The 24,267-nt window shown below is 33.6% G+C and overlaps 3 protein-coding genes across 4 annotated transcripts; all 3 read right to left on the reverse strand.

The window, feature by feature from the left end:
- Positions 1-2,774: 2,774 nt before the first annotated feature.
- On the reverse strand, positions 2,775-7,121 carry LOC123672980. Its single transcript, XM_045607351.1, has 7 exons — positions 6,804-7,121; positions 6,654-6,713; positions 6,509-6,589; positions 6,260-6,340; positions 4,978-6,126; positions 4,093-4,853; positions 2,775-2,825 (listed from the first exon to the last, which is right to left on the reverse strand). Exons 2-7 carry the CDS (start codon positions 6,688-6,690, stop codon positions 2,775-2,777), a joined length of 2,160 nt encoding a protein of 719 aa, XP_045463307.1. The 5' UTR covers positions 6,691-6,713; positions 6,804-7,121.
- Positions 7,122-19,803: 12,682 nt separating this feature from the next.
- LOC123670876 lies at positions 19,804-21,426 on the reverse strand. Of its 2 annotated transcripts, none has more exons than XM_045604452.1 (7): positions 21,262-21,426; positions 21,067-21,144; positions 20,857-21,006; positions 20,660-20,752; positions 20,475-20,558; positions 20,162-20,394; positions 19,804-20,104 (listed from the first exon to the last, which is right to left on the reverse strand). In XM_045604452.1, the coding sequence occupies exons 1-6, from the start codon at positions 21,384-21,386 to the stop codon at positions 20,274-20,276; spliced, it is 651 nt and encodes a 216-aa protein (XP_045460408.1). In that variant the 5' UTR covers positions 21,387-21,426; the 3' UTR covers positions 19,804-20,104; positions 20,162-20,273. The 2 variants fall into 2 exon arrangements, with proteins under 2 accessions (XP_045460408.1, XP_045460407.1); XM_045604451.1 differs by having other exon boundaries at positions 20,857-21,012.
- Positions 21,427-22,526: 1,100 nt separating this feature from the next.
- Positions 22,527-24,006, reverse strand: LOC123670870. Its single transcript, XM_045604446.1, has 2 exons — positions 23,675-24,006; positions 22,527-23,404 (listed from the first exon to the last, which is right to left on the reverse strand). The coding sequence occupies exons 1-2, from the start codon at positions 23,805-23,807 to the stop codon at positions 22,530-22,532; spliced, it is 1,008 nt and encodes a 335-aa protein (XP_045460402.1). The 5' UTR covers positions 23,808-24,006; the 3' UTR covers positions 22,527-22,529.
- Positions 24,007-24,267: the final 261 nt, after the last annotated feature.

The following is a 24,267-nucleotide window of genomic DNA, read 5'->3' on the forward strand; positions in this document are numbered from 1 at the left end:
TAAACGATATAATAAAATTCGCACTCTGATAGAAAATGGAAGATCTTACTCCGAAGGTGGGGAAAAAGTAGAATTGTTCGAAAAATACTACGAAAATGCCTTCAATTACGACAACGACAATAACTTTGATAAATCCCAGGAGAGGAGAGTTGACCAGTGGTATGAAAAGTTCTTTTCAACCCCAAAGAAAATTGCAGCAGAAGAAATAAAAATCGACAGAGAGACCTTCTTTCAGATAGTACACAACTCCAAAAATAGTGCCCCAGGTATCGATTACATACCATGGAAAATTGTTAAAAAACTCAGTGATAAAATACATGAACACCTTATAATCTACGAACATTGTCTCAATCAGGAAATATACCCAAAAATATGGAAGAAAGGATGTATAATAACAGAACCTAAAGCAAACATGGATCACTCAGAATCAAGAAACTACAGACCGATAACCCTTCTGCCAGTTTTGGGGAAAATTTATGAGAAAATAATAAAAATAAAATTAACTGAAAATCTGCAAGATCAACTTTCAATTCGGCTTCCAAAATCAGAAATCTACAACACATCCACTGACTATATTAATATCAATGTGTCAAAATGCCACATTGAAGAACTTCAAAACATCTGCAATCAGCCTGGATATAAATAAAGCCTTTGACAGTGTATGGCATAAAGGTCTCTCAATCAAACTTAACTCGATGAAAACACCCAGATATCTATTAAATATTATAAGAGATTTCTTGGAAGATCGACAACTATGTGTAAGAATCAAGAAGAGCAAATCATACATTTTTGTACCACAACAAGGGACACCACAGGGCTCACCACTACTAGTTTTATAACCTCTACTGTGCGGACATATTTAATCCTGATAGCCAACTACAATATGTTCTACAGTATGCTGATGAGACTCTTTTGATATCCCACGAGAAAAATTTAATGAAATGTGTAGAACAGTTTCAAGAACTAATGAGAAAAATAGAAATATGGTTTCGTACTTGGAGATTGAAGCCAAATCCAGCAAAATCCCAGTTCATAATCTTCAATCATAGACTCTCGAGTAACTCTCCAAAATATCCTTAGGTAGCGAGCAGAAACACCCACAACAGGCAATAAAATACCTTGGAGTCTACGTAGAAAATAAAATGAATTTTAACCAGCACACTAAACAGATGAAGAAAAAAATAACATCCCGAGCAAAACACTTCTCAAAACTTGTTATTGGAAACCAGGGACTATCCATGAAAAATGCTGCTAAAATCTACAAGTCGATATGCAGACCAATTTTGGAGTATGCCCACCCAATTTTAATTAATTGCAGAAACCCAGCAATCCGAAATATAGAAACTGGAGAAAGAATAGCACTGAGGACCGTTTCAAGAATAAGACATTCACACAATAGATTGCACAACCCACCCAATGAATTATTATATGCAAAAATCAAGATCCAACCCATTTCAGACAGGCTTCAAAATTTAAATGCAAGATTCTACAGTAGACTGGAAGAGATGTCAGACATCGTCCAGCTTTACCACGAAGACCCCATCAACAACCCAACAAGAAAGTTTCCGACATCAACACTTCTTCAGAAACTAAGACAGAAATTTGGAAATTGATAGTTTGATTACAGCACATTTCATACTTTTTTTTTGTTAAATATTAATAATAATAATAAGTTTATTCGTTCCAAAACTACAAATAAACTTAAAAACTACTGTGGAGTTATTCAATGACAACTGTGTACAGCTATTTTAAATCAAAATTAGATTCACTCAAAAAACTAAACCAAAATGAACAATTTCACCATCTATTCCTCTTCAATCCTTATTCTAATCATCATTTTCTTTGTCATCATCGGTATTTTTTTCTCTCTCTTTATCGGGTGTGTATCGTCTTCATCGGTAGTAGGTACATTTTTGGGAATTTATAGAGAATCCCAATTCATCCGGTGTTTTCCGCATTCGGTTCATTCCTGTCTAGACTTGACCAGTTAAATCTCAACTAGAATTGATCATTCTAAGGGAACATGTATCGATCCTCTGATATAAGCCATGTTTTTATTTCTTTTTCGAATCTGGTCACACTTCTCAGTTCCCCGATTTTCTGATTTTTCTAATGTTCAATTTATTGAGCTGAAGGACCGAAGGTCGACGGCTCTTGTCTATGTCTGTGACAATAAAAAACAGTTCTCTCTCTCTGCAAATAGTTATAAATTGAGGAAGCGCGATCTTCGTTTCAAGGTAGGAAATAGAGTTTGGAAAAAGAATTTCTTTCTGTCAGACGCTTCAAATAAATTTTGGGCCAAGTAAGCCCCGAAATACATCCCCTGTATAGTGAACAAAGTTATTTCTCCGTTAGTTTATAATTTGAGAGACTTGAACGGGACTGACCTTGGCAATTTCCATGTCAAACACATAAAACTAGATATGACCCATGATGATGTTTCTACCGATTTTGACAAAACCGATGACAATGATGAATAATTCTTTTTACCTTTAACCTTTCTTCCTAAATTTGCTCCAGATGCACAGATTATATGTTTTTCTTTATTTTTGACAATTATTATCGTTTATCGTTTAGCATGGCTACTATTATCGTATCTTTGTAGCGTGGCTACTATTATCGTATCTTTGTAGCGAGGCTATTATTAGGTATCGCTTATCGTTGTACCACTATTAGTTTATGGTGGCTGTTGAAGTAAGAACCGCTGGCCAAATATATTTGGCGCCAGTCCACTTCTATAAAACAACCTGCTGACAACTATTATGATGTATCTGTTATATGTTGATCTGATGGTATAAAATCACTTGTAGAAGGGTCTCCGGTCCCTGGAAACAATGTATTGATACCATACAAAATATTCAGGAAAGTTGGTTCGCTATAAAGAACCCTATTCGATTGCCTTACAGTAACAGCCTCTACAGTTCCACTGACAATCCTGTTGATTTAGTTTTAAGGCTTGATTTATATAAACTCAAAAGAAATATTCACTATTATTTGTATTTATTGTACTGTATATATTCTATTTTAACTATTGAAATCAGTTGGTTGGAACTTATCTGTATATGTCTTATCTGTTGACTAGTTGTCAGTTCCTCAGTTTGGGAGGGGGTGTTGAAGTAAGAACCGCTGGCCAAATATATTTAGCGCCAGTCACAGATTACGGATATCATAGATGGGACACTCCCCTACCTAAAGTAGAATCATTTGAAATTAACTCCCCCTGGTGGTCGGGCCAAGAACAAACTCGACAAACGCGGGAAATTTGAAGTGACTGGTTTTCCTATACTTGTTTTGAATTTATTAACGAAATATTAAGCAATCCAAATGGAGTTTGGTGCTATGATGACCAAAAACCATTTGAATTTTTTTATAAATAACTGGTATAATATGTGATGATATTACATTTTGTGCAAATAAAAGTCGATAGTAGAATAAACATATAATTTATTAGCAGTAAACAAAAATAAAAAAATCAACAAAAAATAAACAATATATGTATAAATAAATCAACATTGAAATAATAAAGGAGCATCAACATTAAATAAATAAATTAGTTCAAACAATAAAAGAATAAATTAGTTTCAACAATAATAAAATTACTTTCAACAAAAATGAATAACATGAATAAATTAATTTGAATAAATAAATATATGAATAAATAAATGAATAAATATATAAATAAATAAATAAATATAAAATTAAATGAATAAATCATTTCTTTTTTCTCTTTGTATCAAAGATCCTTTTTGCCCCTATTTTTATAGGATCAATAAATTCTTCACTAGGGGAAGTTAGAAGGAACTTGGAAAATTTTGTGTCGGTACCACTCATAATTTCGTTTACCTGCTTGCACCACCAGTGCAAGGAACACCTTATTATTGTCTCACATACTTTTTCCCCCAACATATGTTCATTACAATTTAAAATTTTGAAGTCCAAATATTTCATTAAAAACGATTTCAAATAGAGGGAAATGTTTTTTTTTTCACAAATTCGCGGAATAATATAGAAAAGGTAATTTAGAGAATGCCGAAATAAAAATGATACACATTGCCCAGGTTTTGTCAACTTTCCGTGTTTATACTGCCTTACCTGAATAAAATCCATGTCCCCCAATTCTTCACTGTTAAAGGTTAAATTTTTTTTACACTTATCACATTGTTTGATCAATTTATCTTTAAATAAAATTTTACAAATGAATCCACACATATAAACTAAAGTACATCTACTAAATTTTGATTTTTGTTCAAGGACTATTAATTTCGGAATAACTATATTTAAATCAAGCACAACATTTTGAGGTAAAGGAAATTTTGATAAAACAAATGATTTTAGATTATCCAAACAATGTGATGTTAAATCCTCTTCACAGTTGGAACCTACAGAATGGGAGGACATGGAGTTATTCAAAGTAAGGCATTTGAAAGAGGACATAAACTGGCCAATATTTGGATTAGTGTTCCTTACACCATGCCCTCGGATATAACTGAAAAAATTTTCAAGGCAATCTTGATTGAAAGCACCAGTCAAGATATACTTGAAATTTTTTTCAGTTAACAACCTCCTCTTAAGGTAAACGAAAGCTTTTAAAGTCCAAATAAAATTTTTTATGGTAGGTACCACCACATTTTTTTGTTTTTTTTCATCATAGAAATACATGTTTTCAAAAATTTTTATTGATTTTTTCCAAAATATTTCATGTTCCGATTTTGTGGTTATTGGTTCCTTCAAAAACTTACCCTGTGTATTTCGAATCTTCGATACATTGAGAGAATCGAATAATTTATCCAGAAATAAAATTAATTCGGCAGTGTCTGCTGCTTCAGAAGGTAAACTGCATTTGTATTTAATATCTGAAAAGAAAAAAAAAATAGTTTCAGTATCATTTTAAAATAAAGATGGATCTTGATTAATTAGTCAAGTAGAAATTTGAAGAATAAATCATCATACAAGTAGTTCTTCATTTTTGCAACTCACCCCATTCAGAAATTCTTTTCATTAAACTTCCTACAGTGTTGCTGAACACTTGTGTGCACAGCTTCACCTTCATTTTATTAATTTTTTCAGGCAGAACATGTGAATCAGTTAATTTGGCACATATCTTCGTTGATGGGTCAGATATGTCCAAATTATAAAACTGTATGATATGGCTCCATTTTGCTTTTTTTGGGACATCGTCTAATAAAAAATGTGCATCTTTTGTCAAGAGATTGTTCCTTAAACCTTTAATTAGGTGAGGAGTATCAAATAAAGGAACAATCTCTTTGTTGTCCACAAAAAAACCAAAATGGTCATGATTCACATGTTCCTGTCTTCCTTCCTGAAGCAGCATTTGCACTGCCTTTGTGTTGGTGGTGCCCTGATCACAAATTGTGACCACAACATCCAACCCAATTAATTCTAATTCTTTTACGAGTAATTTTATTAGGAATTTCAATTTATATGAATTAATGGCTCCTCTGCTGAATGTGAATGCCAAAGGTTGTTTATAAGACTTGTACAAACCTTTTATAAAAAAAACATTGGCATGATCGGCTATAACAGCCTTTTTTTCATCTCCATAGTCCTCGAAGCCAACAATTTCGTCTTTATAAGGACTATAGGAGATGAAAGTTTGTACACTCATTTCATCAAATATGAGTGCACAAAATCTTTCTTTTGCATTCATCTTATAAACAACCTTTTTAAGGTGCTCCATAATATGAGCATTCACACCAGGTTTAAATTCTAGCTTTAGCAATAATCTCCTCAGAGTAGCACCTGTTGGTAATGCAAACATTTTACTCAACAGGCGATATCCTTTGGGAGATGATTTATATAATGCTAAAGCTAGAATTTTTTCATCAACTGAGAATCTCCTTGCATTTAATTGCCGCCTTTGATTCCTTATTTGACTGGCAAAAAAATCCAAGGTTACCTGGTTGACAGAGGTAGCCAATTTTCCAAATAAATTACTCTCCGTAAATTTTTTCGCCTCATTCATCCTATTCTTGAACTTGTTGAACTTATTGGAGACCATGTTATATCTATGTTTAGTTTTCTTCAAAAGATTGAACAAAATCCTTTCTCGTTGAGACAAGTTATATTTCGAAACTCTAAGTTGCCTCAACAATGATTTTCCACGACCTAAAAAAAAAGATGGAATAATAATAATGAAAAATTTTATTCGATGACATTTGCAATCAATTTGTATGGAACATGGGGGTAATCTTATATTATACAATTATTAACTTTACAAGAGAAATTAAAAGGTACTTACTTTCAATAACAGGCCTCTCCTCATTATTCACAACTTGAGAAGTTCCCTGGAATTCCTCTATTTCCATAGGCTCATTCGAATCTAGAAAATAAACAATATATGTATAAATAAATCAACATTCAATAAATAAAGGAGCATCAACATTAAATCATAAAGGATAAATGAATAAATTAGTTTCAACAATAAGAAAATTACTTTCAACAAAAAATGAATAACATAAATAAATTGATTTGAATAAATAACACTTACTTTCAATAACATGCCTCTCCTCATTATTTACAACTAGAGAAGTTCCCTGGAATTCCTCTATTTCCATAGGCTCATTCAAATCTAGAAAAAAATATATAAATCAATTTATCTTCAATTTCAGAAATACAATTAAATCGTTACTCACCTTCATGTATAGGTTCTTGGGCATGATTAATCTCCATTTCTGGATCAGTGCATAAGGTACCTACAAAAAATCAAATGTTCATCAGAATTCAAAAACTAACAAACTAGAAACATACTACATCCTATAACTATTACTAAAATATATACTAACCATGTAATGCCTAATTGTTAGTATCGTTTAAACCAGAATATACTACAGCTCCATTGGACAGTACACATGGAACAAAAATTTAAGGGGTTTAAATATGAATAAAATTGAGTAATTCGATAAAATTACCTGGAATACTGTTGTACGTATGCCATTACATTTAAGACAATGATGGTTTCCTGGAAAGTGATACTTTCCTTCCTACGACTTTTACTAAAATGAATCTAATGTCTAATCCTAAGCATCATTTAAATCAGAATGAACTACAAGTTACAGCTCCATTTTGACATTGGGCAGTACAAATGAAAAAAAAAATTTAAGGGATTTAAATATGAATAAAATTGAAAAATTCGATAAAATTACCTGGAATACCGATTGTAGGTATGGCATTACAAGTGAGACCACGATGGCTTCCTGGAAAATGATATTTTTTATCAAAATGTGAATGGCACACAAAATAACCTTCATAAATTCGATGCCTACTCAATTGTTGCCAATTTCTTGGTTGGATAATTTGGAGCCAGTTATCGAATAAATCCAAATCACTCATAGGGAAACGATGTCTTGTACTTGTCTTATCGGTACATCCTTGTACACAACATTTCTTTATTTTAGGCATTCTGATAAAATAATATATGCATTATTTATTTAATTGAAACTTGTTAGATTGAAGCACTTACCTCGAAATTTGGAAGTATATATTTTTTTCTTCAAATGAATTTCTACGGCGTACTAAATTGTACTTACTTGAACAACTTCAATGACAAACGTCTCGTTTCAGCTTCTAGGTTAAAATAATATTGCAAGAGCAAACCAAACGTAAACAAATGACTTACAGCGGTTCCAAGCGCTCGGGCCAAGAACTAAAACTTAATTTCGGGTGGGGGAAGGCGAGTGTTCTATCTATGTTATCCGTAATCTGTGGCACCAGTCCACTTCTATAAAACAACCTGCTGACAACTATTATGATCAGTCTAGTGCGCATGCGCAGCTAGAAAAGTATTATGGCCGCTGAAGGTGGAGATGCCAGTTCTGTCGAGACACGAATAGATAACGGCGTCACACCTTAAGCAGCAAACCTAACCTCCATTTTGTTTATATTTGTATTTTCAAGTTTGTTAAATCAACGATTTAAGTGTTCAAAATACCTGTATTTGTTAATCCACCCTTACATGGTAGCAGAGCTTGTGACGTTAAAAGCAATCCACAATCAACAAGAAGTTAAGTGTTAAGTAATAAAATGAGTTATCAAGAACAAATGGATCAATCCCACGTGTCAACAATGGAAGTTCCAGAGAACATTTTCGAGATGCTGACCAACCAGAGTTTTGTGCGACTACTTGCAGAAAAGATTGGAAATCTAAATAATTCCAACACGTCCACGTGTAGCGGATCCGAAATAGCAGAGAAGGTGACTATGGCGGCGTTTGTGATACCGCATTACGAAAATAGTGACAAGTTAAAGGGCCACTCCAACTACCGGTCATGGAAACAAAGAGTCGAGCGTGACATGCTTGCTCTAGGACGCTCCCAATTCTTGAACTACGACATGGGTGGACCAGACTGCATAATGAGTAAAGAAGAAAAGCACATGTACAATGCTCAAGTGCTACAATATTTGGAAGCATCGTTGCAGCATGCTCCCAAAACTGTGATAGAGAATGAGCAGTCAGCAGCCGAAGCTTTACAAAAGCTGACACAAATGTTTGGAAAAAATGACGTCCAGAAGATGGTTGAACTACTGGACAACTTCGGCACGACGGTGTTCTACCCAAGGATGAATCCGATCAATTCTGTCTCCCAGTTTGAGAAAGGTATTCAAGAATTCAAGGAACTAGGTGTTCCATTGGACCCAAAAATAGTGGTAGCGTATTTCCTACACAAGGTAAAGAATGCTAATGGGTTCCTGGCATTCTTCACAACGATGACCACTTTACCCGAGGCAACCAGAACCTATGATTTTGTGAAGAATGCATTTTTAGAGGTAGCAAACTGCCAGTACTTCAGAGAGGTTGACAACAAGAGTCGACATGATAGGTCATATAGGGAGCCCCATACGAAGAAAGAAAAAAATTCTTTCAAAAGTCCTTCGTATTTGAAAGAGAAGAAAGGAGGCAGTAGTCCCTATTCTATCGAACAACTGGAAAAAATTAGGAAAATGACTCCAGCTGAAAAACGAGAAGCCAGCTGTAAAAAGTGTGGTTTATTATTCCATCGGTCAGCTGCATGTACCAACACAGAGAGATTCTGTTATTACTGCCATAAGAAAGGTCATGAAAAGAAGGACTGTAGGAAACTGAAGGAATACAAATCTAGTAAGTCACTGTTTGATCTAAACAATTTCTGTACGTTTGCAACATTTCTAGTTGATTCTGGTGCATCCCACCATGTGGTGAATGTACAAAATATTCTGTTGGATTATGAGGCTTATGATAAGCCTATACCTGTTGTTTTGGCATCGGAAACTGGGAACATAGTGTCAATAGGTTAGGGAACTCTTCCATTACTTGTACAGTTTGGAAAAAGTTCGCACATTGTACATCTAGCTAATGTTCAGTATGTCCCGGTAATAAGGGATAATGTTCTCAGTGTCCGTGCATTTAACGTTCAGTTTGGGACAAGTCTTGTACTAAATGCTAATAATGGTTTTATTTTGTCTAGAAAATTAAGAAGAAAAATATCCCTAGTTTTCGTTTCGGAAGGCGTGTATAGAGTATCAGCAAGGATAAATTTAAGTGGAACGAATAATGTTAATGTTAATAATGTTAATTATAAAGAAAATAAAAGTACAAATAAAATGTTTAATTTGAAAGAAAATTTCTTTAGTGAAATGAAACTCTCAGTTATCAAAACCAATACCGTTAATAATACAAAAAGAGAAACGCGTAAGCTACGTAAAAGATTCACTCGTGATCAGTTAAAAAGGTTGGCTCAAGAAGGTAGTATGTGGCACCGTAGAATGGGTCATATATCTTCATCTTATTTAGGAAAACTACCTAAAGTTGTTCAAGGACAAGGAGTTAAAGAACTCACATATAATTTAGGCACAGGTAGTTGTTCAGTTTGTTCAAAAGCGAAAATGACCAGAAAAACATGTGCGAAAGAAAGAGATAGAGCTACTAGAGCTTGTGAAATTCTTCATGCTGATCTGTTAGTTATTAATCCGCCAACACAATACACTAAGAAAAAGTATGTTTTAATCGTTCTTGATGATTATTCTAGATATGCACAAATTTTCCTGTTGAAACAAAAGTCTGAAACTTCTAAGTTTTTGAAATCTGCTCTTAATAGTTTCCAGTCATTATTTCCTGGTCCTGGTCAATTCAGTAAGTTACGGTGTGATAATGGAACAGAGTTTATCAGTGAAACAAGTCAACAAGTTCTCGATCAGTTTGGTATACGAATTCAGTTAGCAGAACCTTATCAACATGAACATAATGGAACAGCTGAAAGGTTTAACAGAACACTCCAAGAAAGAGCTAGAGCCTTGTTATTTGAATCAGGCTTCCCAGTTACTTTTTGGGGTTTTGCTTTTTTGACCGCTTGCTATCTATACAATCGTACGCCTCATTCATCTGTAGATTTTCTCACTCCATATGAAAAACTTTATGGAAAACAAGCCGATCTGCAAAATATAAGAATTTTTGGTTCACAAGCAGAAGTTAAAAATGAAAATGTTCCAAAAGGTAGAAAGTTGAACACAAGATCTAGTACAATGTATTTAGTAGGGTATACCGATACTGGTTATCTGTTGTATGACCCTATAACACATAAGACAATTACATCTTGTAATGTTTTAATTAATGAAAATCTGACCTACAAGTCATGTGAATCAAAGTTATCAGTCCCTAGTGATGAACTTATAATTTCATCTGAACCACCTGAGTCCAGTAAGGACATACCTGTTATGCCTATTGATGGCAAATCTGTTGTTTCTAATGCAAACGAACCTGTTACAAACATACAAGTTGAACAAGAATCTGGTTCTGGAAGTCTAGTACAAAGGAACTCAGATAATTCAGTTGATCAAACAAGTGCAATGAATATGTTAGAAAATATTTCAGTTAATTCTCAGATAAATAATGAGATAGAATATGAAGAAATTCCCGAGTTACAAGATTTTGATAATGAAGAAACCAGTGGACTTGACATAAAAGTTTCAGTTAATGTCACAATTTTGAATCCATTTGGTTTTGTATATGATTCAAAGATATATCAGACAAGTAAAACACCTCAAACGTATCTAGAAGCAATCACCAGTTCAGAAAGTGATAAGTGGATGACTGCCATTAAGTCAGAACTTGAAGCAATTAACCAACACAATGTTTGGGAAATTGTTGAAAGAAAACAAGGTATGAAAAGTATTCCTTTAAAATGGGTATTTACAGTTAAAGACAATGGTGTATATAAGGCTCGTTTAGTTGTTGTAGGAAGCAAAGATACTGAAAAGTATACTTCTGAGGAAACTGCATCTCCTACACCAACTCTATCAGTAGTTAAATTATTATTTGCATTATCAGTTTCTAGAAAATGGCATATTGAACAGTTGGACATCAAAACAGCATTTCTTTATGGTGAAATTGATAGACCAAAATATGTAAGTGTACCTGAAGGAATCAATCTGGATAAAACTAAGGTAATTCTTAAGTTACGAAAAGCTCTTTATGGAATATCGATAGCACCAAAATGTTGGTTTATGACACTCGATAATTTTCTAAAGAATTCAGGTTTTGAACCAAATTTACGTGAACCATGTTTGTATAAAAAAGAGGAAGATAGTGAGATTATTTTGATTCTAGTATATGTTGATGATCTATTAATTACAGGTACCAGTGAAAAGCTTATTCAAGAAAATGTCAATATGTTCAAATCACGTTTTAATATCAAACAATTTGGCTATCCTTCTAAGTTTCTTGGTTTGGAAATCAGTAGATCAGAAAATCAGTTGTTTCTTCATCAAACTCAATTTGTGAAGGAAATGCTTAAAGAATTTCGAATGGAAAACTCAAATTCTGTTGATACTCCATTGGTTCCTCAAGGAAATAATAAAGTTCCCGAAGTTACTAATGAAGCAGATTTTCCGTACAAGAAAGCCATAGGCTCTCTGTTGTATTTAAGTTTATTTACAAGACCCGATATATCTTTTGCTGTAGGTTATTTATCTCGATTCCAAGCCAATCCACAACAGTATCATTGGACATTAGTAAAAAGGGTTTTCAGATATTTGAAAGGTACCAGTCAGTTGGTTCTAAAATATACAGCAGGTTCCCCAACGTTGTCATGCTATTGTGATGCAGATTTTGCAGGTGATAAGAAGAGTCAAAAATCGACAACCGGCTTTGTGATTTTTGCATTCGGTAATCCGGTTGTATGGTGCTCAAAACTTCAATCAACATTAGCACAAAAATCAGCAGAAGCAGAATTTATTGCACTTACTCATGCTACTAATGAAGTTCTATTTTTAGCACAGTTATTGGCAGAAACTGTGGGTATCAGTTCATTTCCTGTTGATATATATGAAGACAATGAAGCAGCAAGACAAAACTGTCTTGCAGGTACAAGTAAAAGTCGTTTAAAATATATTGCACGTAAATATTTATTAATTCGTCAACATGTAAGTGACAAGAAAATTAATATTGTGAAGATTAATACCAATGATCAGATTGCTGACATTCTTACAAAACCTTTAAGTGCAGCAAAGCTAAGTAAATTTCGTAATCACCTTGTATTCTATGAGGCTTGATTTTTCAGTTGATTTGTATACAAATAACCCAATATGTTCTTTTTTTTCAGTTATCTGTTGTTTATCCATGTATTGTTTAACATACTCGGATAATACTATAATGTCTGTTAAGTATTTGTCTGTGTGGAAGGGTTCTTCGTTCCTGGAAACATGCTTTGACAATACTAAAAATCTGTTGAGTATTTGTCTGTGTGGAAAAGTTCTTCGGTTCCTGGAAACATGCTTAGACATGACTAAAAATCTGTTGAGTATTTGTCTCTGTGGAAAGGTTCTTCGGTTCCTGGAAACATGCTTAGACAATACTAAAAATCTGTTGAGTATTTGTCTGTGTGGAAAGATTCTTCGGTTCCTGGAAACATGCTTAGACAATACTAAAAATCTGCTGAGTATTTGTCTGTGTGGAAAGGTTCTTCGGTTCCTGGAAACATGCTTAGACAATACTAAAAATCTGTTGAGTATTTGTCTCTGTAGAAACGTTCTTCGGTTCCTGGAAACATGCTTAGACAAAACTAAAAATCTGTTGAGTATTTGTCTGTGTGGAAAGATTCTTCGGTTCCTGGAAACATGCTTAGACAATACTAAAAATCTGTTGAGTATTTGTCTGTGTGGAAAGGTTCTTCGGTTCCTGGAAACATGCTTAGACAATACTAAAAATCTGTTGTGTATTTGTCGGAGTTTTATTGAAAGGTTCTTCGGTTCCTGGAAATATACTCTAATAAATATGTTTATATGTTAAGTGTTTATTCCAGTCAAGTAGAAGGGTCTCCGGTCCCTGGGTACATACTTTCATAAACACTATTGTCTTGATTTGAAGGGTCTCCGGTCCCTGGTAATGATAGATGCGAAAGCAAAAAAAATTCGGACACGTATAATGTGTGTGATGAATTAATCAAGTTAGTTCTATATGAAGGAACTTAATATGTATCTGTTATATGTATATGTTGATCTGATGGTATAATATCACTTGTAGAAGGGTCTCCGGTCCCTGGAAACAATGTATTGATACCATACAAAATATTCAGGAAAGTTGGTTCGCTATAAAGAACCCTATTCGATTGCCTTACAGTAATAGCCTCTACAGTTCCACTGACAATCCTGTTGATTTAGTTTTAAGGCTTGATTTATATAAACTCAAAAGAAATACTAACTATTATTTGTATTTATTGTACTGTATATATTCTATTTTAACTATTGAAATCAGTTGGTTGGAACTTATCTGTATATGTCTTATCTGTTGACTAGTTGTCAGTTCCTCAGTTTGGGAGGGGGTGTTGAAGTAAGAACCGCTGGCCAAATATATTTGGCGCCAGTCCACTTCTATAAAACAACCTGCTGACAACTATTATGATCAGTCTAGTGCGCATGCGCAGCTAGAAAAGTATTATGGCCGTTGAAGGTGGAGATCAGGGGGGTGAAACTCGTAGTACTAAATTGGAAACAAATATTCTATGCGCCTACCTAACAGAGAATGAAAGACATAGAAGATGTATGGTTATCTCTGTCGCTCATGACAAGAAGGATAATGTTCCAAAATCCAAATTGACATTCGACAGTTGCAGTTTGGCGCCTTCGCGGTTTTAGCGGTTAAAATGTTTTGTTGCAGTGTATAATGAAAATAATTTACTAGGTAATTCACTATAGTTTCTCATCGTTCTTCGCAATTATTGTTTTTCTTGTTAAGGATATCTCATCCCATTTACCCATTCCTGAAAATGCCACCAAAACCAGTGAAACTTTACCTTTATAAAAATGTATTCTATTGCAAATTTCCATCTTGTAAAAATTCTTATAGGTCTAAAACCCTAAACCATCAGCAAAACAAGCGCTTTTTCTGTTTTCCTACCAATCCATCAAGGTTATTGTCATGGCAAAAAGTTTGCGGAATAGAACCGAGCGTGAAATGTTCATATTTTCGAATATGTGAGGATCATTTTTTACCATCTGATTTTAATTGCCCTAACCCTAACCTTGTTTTCCGTCTTCGTGTTGATGCTGTTCCAAGATTTCCACCAAAATATCATGTTCTTAATGAACATAATTACACACTTAAGTCTGAAACTGATAGGTTATCCTCCAAAGCCAGCATCAATATTATTAGTGATGTACTTATCACTCCAAGCACTCTTATGACCTCAACATCTAATTCTTGCTCTTCTATGCCCTCACCATATAATCCTCGCACTCCTATTCCCTCAACATCTGATCCTCTCAATCCTATTCCCTCAATATCTAATCCATCAACTCCAGTAAGTAGCCCCGTATCATGTACAAGTGAATTTTCTAGTTCTGAAACAGCTCAAAAAAATTCATTAGCTATGTACTCATTTTTGACAGACAGACAAACAGGATTTTTACGGAAAGTTGGGCTTCATAAATCAGATTTATCCTTTGAGCAGGAGTCCATGTACAAAATTCATAGAACTGTGTCTTCCAGATTATCGAAACTCAAAAATTTATTAAATAATGAGCGTATTCAGTTTCGAACACTGAAAGAATTGTACAAAGTTGGTAAATTTCAATTTATTGAAGACAATTTGAATAAAGTCACCACGCAGTTCATAAATTCACAATTAAGAAATGCCAACAAGCCTCCAACAGCTCGCCGGTGGTCTACAGAAGATAAAGCTTTTGCGTTATCTTTGTTTAAAAGGAGTCCAAAACTTTATAACTATCTTCGAAATATTTTTCAGTTACCATCACCTAGATCACTTCAATTAATTTTGGCTTCAATACCTTTCGAATGTGGACTTCTTAAACCTGTTTTGGAAAACTTGAAAATTCACGTTGAAAACATGGACGAGATTGATCGTTATTGTGCCTTAATTTTTGATGAGATGTCTTTGAGTAGTGGTCTCTACTATGAAAGCCACAAGCAAAGAATATCTGGCTTCGAGGATTTGGGCACAAAGGGTAGAACATCCAACCCTGCAAATCATGCTTTCATTTTCATGATACGGGGCATCAGTAAATGTTACAAGATGCCTGTCGCATATTTTTTCACTAAAGACTCCATAAAAACTGATAATTTGAAATAAATGATTATTCAAGATATCAGAGAGCTACGATTGGTAGGGATGAAGGTTTGTGCCACAGTTTGTGACCAGGGTAGCTCTAATAGGGCGGCTATTGCTGCTCTCACTAGAGAGTTTCCAGACAAAAACCCAAGTCCATATCAATTTATAGTTGATGGAGAATTAGTGGTAACAATATTCGACGCACCACATCTTTTAAAAAATACAAGAAACGCAATAATTGATTGTAGGATAGAATTTGAAAAAGGAAAGTTTGCAAGCATGGAACATATTTTGCAAGCTTCCCAATTCGATAATTCTAGACGTACTTATAGATGTCTGTTTAGAATGAAAGAGTCTTATTTCAATTTCAAAGATTCTTACATGAAAATGAAAGTTAAAGTAGCAGCTCGACAGCTGAGTCAAACAATGGCAGCAGCCATTGAAACATTTCATTCTTCTGGACATTTGAAATCAGATTCTTTACATACTGCGGAATTCTGTCATCTGATGGATAATTTATTTGACTCACTGAACAGTTCACAAGTGCGTAATCACGAAGGAAGAAAATTTCGATCTGCACTATCGGGTAATTCTCCTCATTTAGAGTTTTGGTCTGACATGTTGTCTAAAATTAATAGATGGAAAATTTTTGATAAGCAGGGAAAGTTGAGAAATAATTTTAAATTCGTTGATGGGTGGCTAACAAGTATTAGAGCAATCATTTTACTTTGGAAAAAGTTACAATTGCAGGGGATAACATTTTTGAATTTAAGGAACTTGAATCAAGATCCTTTAGAAAACTTTTTTGGCCAGATAAGGCAGCATGGTGTCTGCAATACGAATCCCACATGCCAACATTTTGTTGCAGCTATGAAAACTTTAATTATTAATAATTTAAGTTCTCCGCTCAGCAAATCAAGAAATTGTGAGGATGATTTCTGTGAATTTTTAGGGAATTTTGGTAAATTTATTGAAAAGTATTCAGACACCATTGACCAAACTCCTGAAACATCTTGTAGTAATACAATTGTTGACACTCCTGATAGTACGGATGAAATTTTTTTGGAGCAAAATTATGCTACTGCTTATGTAGCAGGGTATATTTTGAGCAAAGTTGATGTACTGGACTGTGTTCAGTGTCGAAATAACTTATTCTCGAATGATGTGATTTCAAATCAGCATCTATTCGTTACGTTTAAAGAGAACGATGAGAGAACAAGATTGAATTATCCGAGTGAAAGGTTAGTTCAATTTATAGATTTAATACATGAAAAATGTTATAAATACCTCCACGCAAATGCCCACAATGTTAACCTCGTAGATAACTTTCGAAATTCCTTCAAAAAAGAACTCGTTAATTTTTCATTTTGTGGGGAACATAACATAACAGAAAAAATTCTCAATATGACTGCACGGTTAATTATTTATAAATATTTGAAGGAAAAAAACCAGTTAAAAACAGGAACTGCCAGTAATTTAAAAAAACAAGCAGTATTTTTGGATTCGAATATAAAGAACAAAAACCTCAACATTTGTTGAAAAAAAAATTTTTTTGACTGATTTAATTTTTTCATTTGTGATATTGTTATAATGAGTCTTTTATTTATATATATTATCACGTTATTATGTTTTAAGTTTGAAAAAACGAATTATTTTTCTATCCAAATATTTAAAAAACCTCAACATTCGTTGAAAAAAAAAATTTAAACTTGTTACTCTATTTTTAGATAATTTTTTATTAATTCGTTTTCAGTTCGATAATCAAACAATTTCCTATTCTACTATTAAAAAAACTCAACATTTTTTTGAAAAAAATTTAAATATTTTTAAGACTGATATTAGATATTACGTTAATTTATTTTTTGTTTGAAAAATCGAACATCATTTTTCTTTGCGAATATTCAAAGAACTCAACATTTGATGAAAAAAAAATTTTTAAAACCATTTTCTCTGATATTAAGTTAATTTGTTTTGTGTTTGAAAAAATACATCATTTTTTATTCAAATATTAAAAAAATTCTCAACATTCGTTAAAAAAAAATTTATCTTGTTCCAATATTTTTAGATGATTTTACGTTAACGTTCTATAACCAAACATTTTCGGATAGTAGTATTGAAAAATATTCAACATTCGTTGAAAAAAAAAATTTTATCCGTTAAGACTGATATTAGATATTATGTTAATTTATTTTTTGTTTGAAAAACCAACATTTTTATTATTTATCTTTGTGAGCATTAAAAAAAAATCAATTTGTTCAATAAAAAAAATTTTTAAATCTTTTGATCTTATATTATGTTATTTGTTTTTAGTTTGAAAAACCAAACATAATTTGGTATTTGAAAAAACTCAACATTTCAATTCAATTTCAATTCCAAAATTATTATTTGTGATATATTTATTAGAGATTTGTTTTTTTACCGATGGTGTTTTTTAGTCAGTAAGAATCTGACACTACTGTTTGAGTGCGGACCCTTGCAGTGTCTCCTGTGAGGAAGGATCCTCTCAGGCAGCTGTACAAAGCTTTATTGTGTTTGTTTTGTGCAGTTGATGCAAGATTTTTCACCTATAAAAAAAAAAAACTTATTATTGATCATAAAATTATTGAATAAATTCGTTGACATTCTAATATCTGTTTACAGGTCTGCACAACTTTTGGTCTAGTCTAAGGATTGAAATGAGTGCCTCAAATCTTCGATCGACGACTCCATTGGTTATGTACATCCTAAAATGGCTGTTTGATTACTATATCATCAATTTTTAACAGAATTATAAATGATTTAATGAATTTGACCGGTAAAGGTCAATAATTAATCATGGAAAACCCATTTATTAGTTGCCGACGTGAAGCCAACATACTTTAAAATCCCATATATCGCAGACCTCTCACAAAAAGCTCGTCATTTTTCAAAATACGAAGAGGTTGCAATTGCTTTGAAACCAGAGAACATAAAAATAGATAATTTTTTTACACTTTCATAGACTTAAGTTTATATTTAATATTGTATTCCTTCTTTCTGAGCCTGAAGGTATAACGAAACTGGTCGGCAACTAATAACTGGAATTTCCATGATTAATTTTTGACCTTTACCTGCTAATTTCATTTAATCGTACAGTCATTATCAACCAACAATATTATAAAATATGTACTGTATTTCTGTTTGTTCCATGTAGTGTGTCCATTGAAATATTAGATAGAAGTCAAATAATATAGAGTGAAATCAATTTTTGCTCTTTTTACTAGTAGAATTAAAGGCCGCTTACATTTCAAACTTTCCTGCGGTAATTTCAAATTTTCCCGCCCTGAAGAAAGCCTATTTCTCACTTTGCCCGTTGGTGTCGCGAGTGCGGACCTAATCAAGATGGCGGCTATTTTGTTTCCACAGATTAGTAGGGAGATTGCATTTCTTATTATTAGTATTCTGTGGTGGAGATGCCAGTTCTGTCGAGACACGAATAGATAACGGCGTCACCTCAGAGGAAAGAAAACATAGAGGTGCCCTTAGAGGTAAAAAGCGTTGTATTGTAATCAATTGCAACAGTATGATGATAAAGTGAGATAGAAAAACAACAAACCTGCAAAATTGACAACTAGAGGTGAAGTAAACATTTCAGTGGCGTAGTCAATGGTTTCTTAGTAAGGATTAATATTACAAAAATCGATATTGAACTATAATCAGAATATAAATGACTTCCATATTTCAAAATGAAAACCAGCTAGTTTCATTTTTTCTTTAAGAAGTAATGAGATATTTGAGTAGATATGTTATGGAAATAGTAAATAAACTGTCGTAAAATACAATGTTTTTTATCATTTTTTGGTGAAAAATTGTTAACTTCAAACAATAAAGCAATATTATTAGAGGAAATGGGAGATGATTCCCCAATATTTGGGACCTGTAGCTATCCTAGTGCACCTGAGGATTCGAAAAAAGCATCGCAATTAAGTGTTAGCTAAAGTGGAATAATAATAACCAATTTTTCCTGAAGTTTTTTCAGCATATTTCTTTGTAAATTACGAAAAGTGCCCATTCACAATATTTCTTATGTAATTCCATGTCAATGAGGAAATAATAATGCACATATTTATTGGTTTATTATATAACTTTACTTAACGTTCACATATGCTTGGGTATAAAAACAGAAAAAAGTAGTTTTAAAACATATAATTATTTATAAAATTTTGAGATATATACAACACAACACAGTAGACAGAATAACATAATATGACTTGTGAATGTGATATTTCATCAAACACTAAATTGCACAATATTTGATGACCCTTTTGGGCAGCATCCATGCATTTTATTTTAATAGCAGAAAGAGCTTCTTCCATGAAACCTGGAGAAGCATTAACGGTGGAATACCACTTTGCAAGCGTTCTTGTATGTGGTAACACATTCGAAAAAGTTCGACGAACATAATTGTAGGCCTTCTTCGAATAAAAATTCAGAGTTAATGCAAACTGCCTCAGTTGTGGTGAGAATTTCCTCTTTCGTTTTCTCAATAAGAGAGAAAACAGTTGCTTGGCTGATTCCGTCATTGAACTCTGTAAAATTAAAGTATGTGTTTTATCAATTGAATTTAAGCAATGAGAAATATTTACATTCAAATTCATTTCAGCACTCTCTGAAATCCAGTTTTTCTTTCTCAAATCACTTGTCAAACTTTCTAGTGAGTATATTTTATTCTCCCTCCGTCTTCTTTTGGCTTGAATATTATATCTTCAGCTTGTTTACTGTATTTGTAATGATGTTCCAACAAATTTTTCGCCTATTTGGATCCTCCAGATCTTCATATTCTATGTCGCCAAAGAAACGTGGCATATTGAGTTTACGCCTAAAATTTTTCAAATTAAAACTATTTACAAGGAAAAATCTGATGCAATTAAAAAAAAATTAAGCAGGCTGAGAACTTACTTTTTCAGTGTGATATTTGAAATTCCAGGGCTAGATGGTGTAATGACTGATGGAAAATTTTCTTCATCTACTAAAGCCTCAAACCTAAAAATTGTATAATATTTCAAATTGCACCCAAAATTAGATGTGTTGAATAGATTATATTTTATGAAACATCTTATTATGAAATAATTATTTCTACCTACTTTCTTTTGAGCCCCCCAGCTGTGCATTTTTCAGTTGAAGGAGCAGCTTTTTCGGTTAAAGAAGCAGCATGTTCTTCAGGAGATGACTCAAAGCTAGAAAAAAATATTCAAATATTGAGTGATACCTTCAGTTTGACTTCAAATTATTTCAAAAAAATAAATAATAAAATAAATTCATATATATAATATATTTATACCTTCCAAAGACAATATCCGCTGTTAATGTCCTCGAACTTGCTGAACTTGCAGTTTCGGTACTGAAGGAATTTTTGAATGCATATTCTCGACTTTCTGGGAGACTCTCAATTACACGTTTAATTAAGAATTTTTTGGGAGAAGACAATAGGCTGAAACTAAGATTATGTATATATATATTATTTTTCAATTAATAATAATAGCACAACTACCTTTGATTATCAGTGTCTGGGATTGTTACTGTTCTGGAACTTGCAGTTTCCGTGCTGGAACTTCTTTTCAATTCAGGTCTGAAAAATTGATGAATGTACTAATGTGAGGACTACGTCAAGTTTTGAAACAAAAAAACAATTACAAAAAGATTCACACTCTTACATATTTAAAAATATATACATATTAATGCTCACCTTTCAAACTCGCTAATTCGAGGAACTGCATATTTAGAAAGTGTGGTTCTCTTACTGCCTCTTATTAAGTTTTCGGTGCTGAAATGTTTGGAACAAACATATGCATATTTCGGCAAATTGTTCATTTGCAATCTTAACGCGTGGCACCATATTTTGCTAAATTCTCTATTTGAAGGAAACCTACAAATGTTAGTGAATTAAGTTTTCAATATCTCACAAATACTACGCCATAGACGAGATATATTCTACGCCTATGGACTCAAAACGTGAACTTACCTATGATAGGTTATGTTTTCATTTCCGGATGTTTTACACACTATACATGATTTTCGAGTATTTACCATGATTAAAATTAACAATAAGTAACTTAAAATTCACGAACTTGTACACACAAACGCCGATTACAAACGTGAAATTAAAATATTTCAGTTCACCACTAACTCACCTCTAGTTGTCACGTGCAATAACAACAACAGAACCGTGTTGCCAAATCCACAGAATATTCGCAAAACATCTATGCCACAGAACGGAGAAAAGTTTACTTCTTCCTTAGAATGGCAACGCAGTACATTATAAGTGTTTGTAAACAAAAATGTTATAGCGATGTCAACAAATGCTATAAGGCACCTCTATGTTTTCTTTCCTCTGAGGGCGTCACACCTTAAGCAGCAAACCTAACCTCCATTTTGTTTATATTTGTATTTCCAAGTTTGTTAAATCAACGATTAAAGTGTTCAAAATACCTGTATTTGTTAATCGACCCTTAGGCTAAGCGCAAAATGACTCGCAGTTTCGTGAGGCGTCGCAGCGTGAGTCGCGGCGGAATTTTGAGGAGGTTAGCTGCGAACGCGGGAACCGCGCAAATACGATCGCAGTACTTGCTTTTGGTTGCTATAACGCAGTTGGTTACAAGCTCAAAATGGAAACAGCTACTGCTCTTTTGTTTGACTTCAATTCTGAATCTGATTCGGAAGATGAGTTTGTCTCCGAAATGTTATTTTTTACCTCCCAACTGACCAAAAGAAAGGCAGCGAGAAGTTTATACCTAAAAAGAAGAAAAAGTCACGGAGAATTTGCTTTAACCAAAGAATTTAACGACGGACAATTTAAAAATTATTTTCGGCTAAACCGTGACCAGTTCATCGAAGTGCATGAGATCATCAAGAAAGAAATTGACGCAGAAGGATGTAACGCTACAAGGCCCATCGGGACGGAAGAGAAACTAAGTGTATTTCTAAGGTAACTTTATTTTATTTACATTAACTTAATTATTTCTCCGCAAAAGTAGTGATAAAATTCATCAGCTCGTTACCACTGCTACTTGTGGAGTAATCGTTTTTTTCCGGACGGATATCGGAGGGGCTTAATGGTGACTGTTCCGAATAGAAACTGGTTGCTGTTGATGCTCTGCTGTTGGATGGAGTGGCTGCAGGAAGAGAATGTAAAGTCTGGTAGTAGGGTTGCTGCTGATCAAGGCTGGGCTGCTGCTGGACAGCAGGACTAATTCCCAGTAACATGGCTTCTGCTTGTGAAACTTCGTTGAACAAACGATTTTTAATCATGTGTTGATAGGAGGATGGCATTCTTTTAGTAGATTGGTACATCGCCAAAAAAAAGTTAAATAGGGGATCATTATGTGTGAGTTGTAATTGCTGTACCAAATTTTTTCTCTCTTCGTTTCTTGCTTTACTTCTCTCTTCATGTTTCTCGATAGTCTCTTTAAAAAGTTTAGTAACATTATCATTCTTAATTTTTTTAACTGATTTGGGGGTTGCAATTGACGTTCGCTTTGCAGATAACATTGTGGGAACAGTTTCTGAAAGTGCCTTGGGTTGGGATTCATCCTCCACATTTTCAGGTTGCTCCTCTATATTCATTTGTTGTGAATGTTCTTTGTCTACCTCTGCAGCTTCTACATTGATTTCAAAATCTTGTGTTAGGATTTCAGTTTCACCGTCTTGGCGGAGGTTTCCTTCCCTTGATTTATTGGCCATATAAGGCTGCAGAAATCCCATCTGTTTCTGAAATTTCCATTCTTTGATAGTTTCCGCACCTGCTCCACTTTTGAAACATTTTTGTTGTCTTCGAATCGCATCTCTCAATGAATGTCGTAGTTTTTCCCACAACGCCTTTGCTTCAGATCCTACAACAATATATATTAATAAATATTAAACATCGAACATCGAACAATTCTCGAAGTACACAGAAAGCTTTTGAGATTCGGGAAAACTTCAAAAATTATTTTAACTCCGCAGGAGCGATACCTTGGCAGAGGGAAAGTGTTGCAAGAGGGAAATATTGAGATATGTACAGTTGATGGTAATTTTTTGGACATTTTTTTCAGAAAATTCTCTGTAGCTTTGTTAATAATTATTGCAAGATTACCCTATTTATAATAAATGAATAAACTTACCACTTTTCATTCCGATTTCTTTAGCGATTTCCACCCACGTTTCAGTTTTTAGTTTTGCCCTCATATAGTCTACATGGCTTGTATCGTACAAAACTTGCCGAATTCGCACGGCTTCAATTAATTTTTCTTCCATTTCTCACTTCTACTCACCGTGAATACATACAAGAAACTGCGGGATGGACACTGCGTTCCGCAGGATCACGTTAAGCAAAACCTGCGTCACGTCACACTGCTATTATGTATGCGCAGTGGTATTTATTTATTACATTCACAAAATCTCGCCGTGACTCACGCTGCGTCACCTCACGAAACTGCGAGTCATTTTGCGCCTGGCCTTACAGTGGCTACTATTTATCTTATCGTTGTAGTATGGATACTACATATATTTACCTTTGAAGTTGTTGTTAATCTGACTGAAGTGTCTTTTAGATATGCAGAGCAAATTAATTTTGACGTAACTGAGAGTATACTTTGGAGAAATTTATTATTTTGGGTCTGTAAAGATTCAGTTTTTTCCTTATTTTCTGTGTACTGTTGCAATATTCCGTTTCCTTATTTTTCCTTCAATTCAATCTCTTGGGATTGAAAGATAT

Source organism: Harmonia axyridis, chromosome 1, assembly GCF_914767665.1.
Source record: "Harmonia axyridis chromosome 1, icHarAxyr1.1, whole genome shotgun sequence".
In the NCBI taxonomy this organism is placed as follows: domain Eukaryota; kingdom Metazoa; phylum Arthropoda; class Insecta; order Coleoptera; family Coccinellidae; genus Harmonia; species Harmonia axyridis.